The sequence below is a fragment of the Schistocerca serialis genome, chromosome 5 (assembly GCF_023864345.2).
Source record: "Schistocerca serialis cubense isolate TAMUIC-IGC-003099 chromosome 5, iqSchSeri2.2, whole genome shotgun sequence".
In the NCBI taxonomy this organism is placed as follows: domain Eukaryota; kingdom Metazoa; phylum Arthropoda; class Insecta; order Orthoptera; family Acrididae; genus Schistocerca; species Schistocerca serialis.
The window spans coordinates 570,484,239-570,493,404 of NC_064642.1; the positions used below are offsets into that span (position 1 = coordinate 570,484,239).

Sequence of the window (9,166 nt, forward strand, 5' to 3'; positions counted from 1 at the left end):
AAACGTTTGATATTTACTTATAAGCCTTCCCATGTTTACCATGTAACTGGCTTTGTCACTTAAAATTGTCGTGGCATAATGACAAGCACCGACATGATGACAAAGAATGCAAGAGCAGAGAAGGCTGTGAGACAACGTCAGCCAATAGTACACTGACTATGGCCGCACCACGACAGGAATGGCCTCTATCTGAAGAGAATACAAGCATCGCTCCTGCCAGCCTCGGCCAGACAGTTGACGATGCGCACTAGCAGACCAGCACAAACAGACCCACCCAGACTAGAAGAGCCATTACTTATGATCCATATGAACTCGTGTGACTTATTCGCATGGACATTGTATATAGTGAAGGACATTGATAGTTTGCATGTTGTCAATTGCTTGCGACCCAAAGCTAATTATTGTCAATCTACTTTATTGTAATAAAAACCATTAATGTGATTTGCTTGGATTGTTGTTTAACTACCCGAGAAATCAGCATCTTTTAGGCACAATATAAGAAATGAGTGGGCAGGACGCCACATTGGTGACGAGTTACATGACAAACTCAGTGCCTCGCTGCCACGGAATTTTGTTTTGTGTTTGGTGGAGCCTTAATTCTCTCTGGTCTTTACTTTGCAGCAGCATTTCCTTTCGTTATCAGTTTCTTGTCGTTTTGCTAATCAGAGGTTTCAGGTGGGAATTGCAGAAATTTTCTTTGCTTTTGTCTTTTGTCTGTTTGTTGCATCTGTCTTCCAAAATACTCCCCCCCCCCCCCCCCCTCCATCCTGCCCCCTGCTCAGGTGCCAAAGCCGCAAATGTTAGATGCCACACAGCTAATGCAGGTGTTTCAGTTCCAGACACAGCAGATATCTACACTACTGAAGATAGTGCAGCAGCTACTTGCCAACACTGCGCGTCCATCGAAACAAGCACCACCTACAGCACCAGCTACAGCAACACCTACTGCTACACTGCCTTTTCACCAGTTTCGTGAAGAAGACAAGGAATGGCTCGAGTGGTTCCAACAGCTCAAAGCACACATACTTGCCCACAATGTACCAGGTACTGTGAAAACCTATCTATTATCCACGGTAGAAAGTGCAGTGTTCCGATTAACTAAGAAGTTATTTCTTAATGCCACTCCAAATGAACTTACTTATGAATAAGTGGTACAGTCACTAACTACTATTATGAACAACAAGTGAATGTGGTAGCAGCTAGGTATTAATTCTTTACTTGTAAAAAATGGTCAGAACAGACTTATCACAAGTGGGTAACATTTTTGCAGGGTATGACAAGGAAATGCAAAATCAAATGTGCCTGCAGCACTTTATATTCAGATGTCATGTTGCATGATGCGATCACATTCAATGTAACTGATGTCACACTTAGAAAACAGATTTTGAAACACTCCAATCCATCATTTCAGCAGGTACTGCAAATACTAGATCAGTACGATTCTGCCCTGTTGGCTGATAAATTTCAGGAACCAGCTATTTGCCAGGCTGAGTCCCTTGTTTGCAGTCAGCCCATTCAGTGGCAGCATGCACTAGCCACGATGAGCGAACAACACTTCACACTGTTACACAGACGAACAGAATTAAGTCTTGCCCTCGGTGTTATTCATGTCACAAACGCCAAGACTTCCCCTCCCAACAAGCTCAGTGTTACGCTTGTGGTGGGAAAGGACGTGTACAATCGGTATGTTTGCAACAGAACCAACATGAGGATTCGGTCCACTCACAAAAATCTAGTCACAAGGTCCATGTCATTAATGCCATATATTAAAAGTCTGCAACAGGCAATAGCAAAACTGGCACATGAGCAGTTTCTTCAGTGTTACGCCAGTCAAACAAACTATTTGTTCATTTACTTCTTTGTGGGAAATTGCGTTGGACATGGATGCCTCCGTCACATTGCTAAATTGTCACACATGTGAACTGTTACGCTCCCCACCCTGTCTAAAACTAGCATGCAACTGAAGGTTTATAATGGACAAGACATTCCCATTCTCATTCTCAGAAAATGTACACTGCCTGCCATATATCACTCACATAGGTGAACAGTGACTTTTACGGTGCTCAAATCACGCGAGTGTGAGAACATATTTGGTCTTGATGCATTTGATCTGTTTGGCTTTAACATTCAAGATAGTGTGTTGTCAGTGTCTGCATTCCATGCAAAAAGGCAGTGAAGCTAGTTTGCTAAAAGAATTCCCAGAACTTTTTTCTGAAGGTTTAGGCCAGACTAACAATTTTGTTGCACATATCAAGACAATGCTTAGCCAAAATTTTGCTGTTCCCATTGCATTATTGGGCAAAGTTGCAGACGAACTTAAAGAATTGCAAGACAGCGGAGCTATTGCACCCACATAAGCTAGCCAATGGCCAAGTCCACTGGTTTTGCTCCCCAAAGCTTCAGGTCACATTCGCCTCTGTGTTGACTTTAAGTCTACGGCCACCCCACAAACTGTAATTGATACTAATCCATTGCCATGACCAGAGGATCTCATGGGCACATTAGGCACTGGACGCTACTTTTCAAAAATTGATTTGCGCGATGCGTATCTTCAAATACCGCTCGAAGAAGAATCTCAAAAAGTGTGTGTAGTGAATACTCATTTGGACTTGTTTAAGTTTTGAATTTGCCTGTTGGCAGTGCTTTCACACCTGCCATTTTCCAATGCTATTTGGAACAGCTAACTGCACAAATACAAAACTGTTCAAACTATTTGGATGATACTGCTGTAGCATCTCATACACCTGAAGAACATAGTGTAAATTTATGTGCTTTTTTGTGTGTTGTCCGATTCAGGACTAAAGTGTAGACTGGACAAGTGTGATTTTTTTAAAACCTGAATTGCAGTATCTTGGTCACGTCATAAAAAGTCAAGGTGTACGTCCTCTTCAGTCGCATTTGTTAGCCATATGAGATTTGCCAGTTCCTTGCAAATTCACAGAATTGCAGTCAGTCTAAGGGAAAATGAACTATTATATTCAGTTCATACCGAATGGTGCACAAATCGTGGTTCCATTGCATCGCTTGCGTCAAAAGAATGTCTGCTTTGTTTGGACAGATGAGTGCCAAGTAGCTTTTCCAAACTAAAGATGCATTGCTCAGTGATCGATGCTTAGTTTACTTTGATCCTGACAAACCAGCTGCACTGCAAGTTGACGCTTCCTCTTACGGAATCAGTGCAGTGCTTTCGCACAGAACTGATGATGAAGACAGGCCTATTGCTTTGAATCAAAAGTATTGTCCAGAGCTCAGATTAACTATTCCCTAACTGTGAAAGAGGCTTTGGTTATTGTCTATGGTGTAATCAGATTCCACCACAGAAATACAGAAGTGTCCGATTCCACCTATCTGCTTTGACCCATGACGTCACAAATATGGTGGCAACGACCATACACTATGACTCCCATATGGCGTCTATGATGTAATTACGTAAAATGACCACAAACGCGAAAATATATTGAAAAACCAACACACACACGTTCCACAAAAAACCTAATCACACTAACGGGTCAAGTGCGGGAAATTGGGGGTTTTTGGGTGGGGACAAAATAAATATAAACAAATTTAGACACACACCCCCATACCAAACCACACAAAACGACGAAAAAAAACGACAACACAAAACTCCCCAAATTCCACTAAACACAATTTCCTCTGGAATCGGACTCTTCCCTTGACCTATATAGCTCAACAACAGCTCCCCTTCCCACAAACTGGAATCAAACACTTCCCTTGACCTAAATAACTCAACAGCAAGTCTCGATACCGGAACACACACAGCAACCACAAATTGGAATCAAACACTTCCCTTGACCTATATTGCTCAACAGGAACTCCCACTACTGGAACACCGACAGCCACAACCACACATTGTAATGGAACACTTCCTCGACCCCAACACACAACAAATACACTAAGAACAAAAATAAAAACTTACCACAACAAAGTTCTGGTGATGCAACCTAGGTCGGCCACCACAATCACACACAGGCACACACCCAGCAACACACACACACACACACACACACACACACACACAACCACAAACCAACGAAAAAATACACAACCAAAAGAAAGACCCAACCCACCCACACCCCACCCCCCAATCCAACCTCCCCCCTCACCCCAGAATAAAATGCCCATAAACAATAACAAAACACAAAATTTAAAAAAATCTCAATCACACACTACAACTCAACAAAAACTGCAGATCCTCCACAACTAAATAACAAACCAACCCCCCCCCCCCTACAAACAGTATCAGCAACTAAACCACCCCCCCTTCCACAGCCACCCACCCAAATCACCCTAACCACCTTCGGCCTGTACATCTTATTAATAGCCCTTAAAAAAAAAAACCAATAGCCCTCAGGGACACTCTTCCACCGACAGTACTCATCTAAATGAGACTGAGGGTTGGAAGAACGCCTCTTCCCCTTCCCAAGAACTGACTTAACGGCCTCACACATCCCCTCTATAGTATTCATACAAGTCCCCGTCTCATAATTTTTAAACTCTAAACTGTGGTTAACAACTAAATGATTGTACCCCATCTCACCCAACCCCCCTATAAGAAGAAAAAGCATCAGAAACTAAAGTGGAACCTGGTTCTATAAACTCCTCAATTAACCCCACTAGTCACGCCTTAGACCACAACCCTGAAAACACATTCCGAACACCCCCCCCCCCCCCCCCCCCCCCCCCCCCGGTAAAACAGCCCCCCACACCCAGAGACCAACCACAGACTTACCCCTCCCATACTTCCTTTTCCCAAACTGCGACTCGTCCACCTCCACCACAACCCCAGGCCCACCCAACTTACCCCTGTACTTAATAAACTCAGAACATACTTCATAGCAAAACGAAAACCAGCCAAGCACACTCCTCTCACTCACGCCAGTCTCATGCGTGCAAAAACTTTGAGAGGATCTATAATAAAAGTAATACATCAACAACATAATCTTGCGCATTCCCAACCTAGACTATTCAAACCAGGTACTGCGACGTATGGAGCGCCATAGGTTATCCCTATGGCACCGCCACATATAACCATCCCTGGTCCGAGACGCCGAAACTTTTGCCAACGTCATTTCCTTCCCACAAACAGCACACTTGACCACCTCCGCAATCAACCCAAAAAGCTGTAGAAATTTGATCAGCTCCAACTAAGTCGTGCCCATCATAGCATGGAGTTGCACACTATTTATTTTATCGGTCATATACATACCTAACAAGACCAACAACAAATTCATTTAGGCCTACTCACGTTAACAGATGACCAACAGTGAACAGCATTACAATAACTTTCACACAAAACCACTAAATCATTAACTCACTAAACCAGTTCCACTCGAAACATAGCCAAAACGTGAACCAGCCACTATAATCAGTAAGACCAAACTGAACCCATTACACCACACAACAGGAAACCCCTAACACATCACCAGAGGGCACCACGAACCGCAACATAATGACACCTACAAACATGCCACACTCACAAACCAAACTCCACACCACTATGATGTCACACACCACAATAGCCTTACGTCGCTGGTCAAATCCGACGGATGGGATTGGACCCTTTGGTCGACCCTCCACCACTATTTGCATGGCAGAAAATTCTACTTAGTAATGGATCACAAGCCTTTTCAGTCCTTGTTTAATCCAACGAAACTGGTTCCTGTACAAACTGCCAACAAATTGCAAAGATGGGCTTTGTTGTCTCAATACCAGTACGAGATTGTGTATCGTCTGACAGCTGAACATGGTAATGCGGACGCACTTCCACATCTTCTGATTGGCCCAACACACACATTGACGCTTTTGCTGCATCTTCTTGTTACATTGATGCTCATGATTCTGTATTGCTTCAATCTTTTCCGCTGAACTACAGGAAAATTGCACAGGTCACAGAAGCTGATTCAGATTTGAACATTTTCTAAAATACATCTTGGCCTCATTCCTTGCACAGCATAAAGAACTCTGTAGTGCGCCGATACTTTGCCCATCGGCATAGCCTCGATGTGGTTCTTGTACAAAATGACAGTGGACTGTCTTGTGTGTTGATCCCTACAGCTTTGCAAAATGAAGTGTTGCAGTTACTTCACCAAGGATATTGGGGGGATTGTTCGTACGAAACAGTTACCATATCGACACTGTACTTGGCAGGGTATGGACACCCAAATAGAAGAGATGACATCACAGTGTCACGCATGTGTGGAAAATCAGTCCGTGTCAGCACAAAAATTATCTCCTTGGCCCAAGTCACAATTACCATGGCAATATATCTAAAAACACAGATGATGTGACTTACCGAACGAAAGTGCTGGCAGGTTGATAGACACACAAACAAACACAAACATACACATGAAATTCAAGCTTTTGCAACAAACTGTTGCCTCATCAGGAAAGAGGGAAGGAGAGGGAAAGACAAAAGGATGTGGGTTTTAAGGAAGAGGGTAAGGAGTCATGGCAATATGTGCACATAGACTTTGCAGGACTTTTTTGGAACACTAGTTGGTTGATTGGGGTTGACTTGTATAGCAAGTTTCTTTTTGCTGTGCCAACGAAATCGATGACATCACGTAGCACAATTCAGGTGTTGTCCTCTATTTTTTGCCTTGAAGGTTTACCTGAAGTTATAGTGGCAGTCAACGACCTCAGTTCACATCAAATGAATTTGAAACTTTCTGTGAACGCAATGCCATACAGCATCTAAGCAGTGCACTATTCCATTCGCAGCCAAATAGTGAAGCGGAACATTTTGTCAGAATCTTCAAGCAGCAGATGGCAAAACTTCGCTCTGCACACACCATGGATCAAGCTTTGCAACTGTTTCTCACCTCCTATCGTTTGCACCCATGAGATGGACCATCACCAGCGGAATTGCTTCACAGCCACCGCCATCGGACACAGGTCTAACAGCTCCACCCTCCTCAGCATCCAGTGCCAAAGAAATGCCGCAAGTAGCACTTCGCACTGCATTATATTGTCTTTTATAGGTTTTTAGCGACAGCAGATGATGGGCATGAGGCGAGATCGTCTGTCGACTTGGCACTTGAATGTTTCTTATTTCAGGTCCAGATGGCTTGCTGACATCAAAATCAACTTCGCCTCCATCATGTGCAAGATGATCTTTCGGTGGCTCTTCCCCCAGATTCACGGATCCAGAGGACAGTGTACCCACAGCAACCACCAGAGGGTGTCATCATGACACTGCAGGATGACCCCATGGAAATGGAGCTTTCGCCTCCTCTCATCCTACCGATGGAGCTGGACCCACCCACACTGCTGCAGTCACCGCCTTCTTCATCTGGTTTATGGTGTCAGGAGGTGGACGTGTACCGTTATGGTTGATTCCCAGGGGACATTTCTGCCAGAGCGAAGACCGGATGGCAGGGTACGACCAGAAACTTGACGTCCCCTGCAGCCACACCTTTCAGTCCTGCGATGCGCTCACACTCCTGCCTCCCCCGCTGTGGTCGCACTCCCTACGTGACGACATTCTGTCACTTTCATGGGCGGAGTGTTCCGGCGTAATGACAAGTGCTGGCACGATGATGAAGAACCCAAGAGCAGAGAAGACTGTGAGACGACGTCAGCCAATAGTACACTGACTAGGACTGCACCACAACAGGAGTGGACTCTATCCGAAGAGACTATAAGCACCACTCCTGCCAGCCTCGGCCAGACAGTAGAAGATGCGCACTAGCAGACTGGCACTAACAGATGCAGACTAGAAACCACCCACTAGAGGAGAGGCACTAGAAGAGCCATTACTTGTGAGCCACATGAACTTGTGTGAATTATTTGGACAGACATTGTATACCTTGAAGGACATTGACCATTTTCATGTTGTCAATTACTTGAGACCCAAAGCTACTTATTGTCAATCTACTTCATTGTAATAAAAACCATTAATGTGAGTTTCTTGAATTGCTGTTTAGCTATCTGAGAAAGCAGCATCCTTTAAGCACCCTATAAGAGACGAGTGGGCACGACAACCCAAAAATTATACATGTGCCTGTACTTTTTAGTTAAATACATAATTTTAAGGCACTTATGAAATAATGATAATTTACATTTTATTAATATATCTTACTACATACCTGCATTTTGATTACAGAAGTAGCCTACACACACTTTCTTCCAGTTTCACATTAGCTATCTGTGGTATAGCTACATTTTATATGTAATATAAATAAGTGAATTATGATTACATATATGACTTGAGTAACTATACAGCTATGATACTCTTCACTTTGTAGTAATTAGGGTTTCGTCCCTCAAGTTGGTACCAAGGTATTCCTCCACAGAATAGTATACCCTATTTTTAAACCAAAACTCTAATACTATCCTAAATTTACTTAGAGAGAGTATTTTTGCTGATTGTGGCAGTTTATCATATATCTTAAGACTAAGGTGTTTGGAATTACTAGGGGTCAGTGACGATATTCAAAATGACAGGTTTAACATACAATTGTTTCTTGTCTAAATGTACTTTAATTTTCGGGATAAATTTTCTGTATATTTTCTTTGAGACACATGAAGCAACTATACACAGAGAAACTTGCGACTGTCGTTACACTGAGACGACTAAAATGTTTCTTACAGGACTCTCTCGGACTCAATCCTTGAATCCATCCGATTGCTTTTTTCTGCCCTCTGAAAACACAGTTTGCACCTAGCGAATTTCCCAGTAATAACACACCTTACCGCAGCTGCAACGGAAAAATGCGTAGTATCAAGGAACCAGCAATTTTTTTTTTTTTTTAATTAATTTATTTATTTTTCCACATCGTCTAAGGCCACTGTTTGGTTTCGTGTGTGAGCCACTTAGTCAGCAACAGAAGGAGGAGTCCTTTACTTTTATGCGGTGTATATGAGTCTAAAAGCTTTTTACGATGAAAATTACAGAACTGACAGTAACTTACTCTGGAAATCGTTGTTTAAGAATAGAATCCACTTCCCGCCACGGGCATACCTTAGCCCCATCATACTCCCTTATAATACTAATTATTTCGTTATAAATTTCAAGTTTCATTTTCCTGCCCCAATATTACTACACTATAAACACAAACAGCGAACCATGTAAACACGCTTCCATCACCGGCCCAGAACGACAATGCAACTTCGTTGCTCTACTGTCTCCCAGTGATGAAAACAA

At 43.1% G+C, this 9,166-nt stretch overlaps 1 protein-coding gene across 4 annotated transcripts in view; it reads right to left on the reverse strand.

The window, feature by feature from the left end:
- Positions 1 to 9,125, reverse strand: part of LOC126482293 (CDAN1-interacting nuclease 1) — a 169,149-nt gene extending 160,024 nt beyond the window's left edge. For all 4 annotated transcript variants that reach the window (XM_050106296.1, XM_050106295.1, XM_050106298.1 and 1 more), the window contains exon 1: positions 8,934 to 9,125. In XM_050106296.1, the coding sequence (XP_049962253.1) occupies positions 8,934 to 9,043 (110 nt within the window). In that variant the 5' untranslated portion in view covers positions 9,044 to 9,125. The remainder of the gene's footprint in view (positions 1 to 8,933) is intronic.
- Between the last annotated feature and the right edge of the window lie 41 nt (positions 9,126 to 9,166).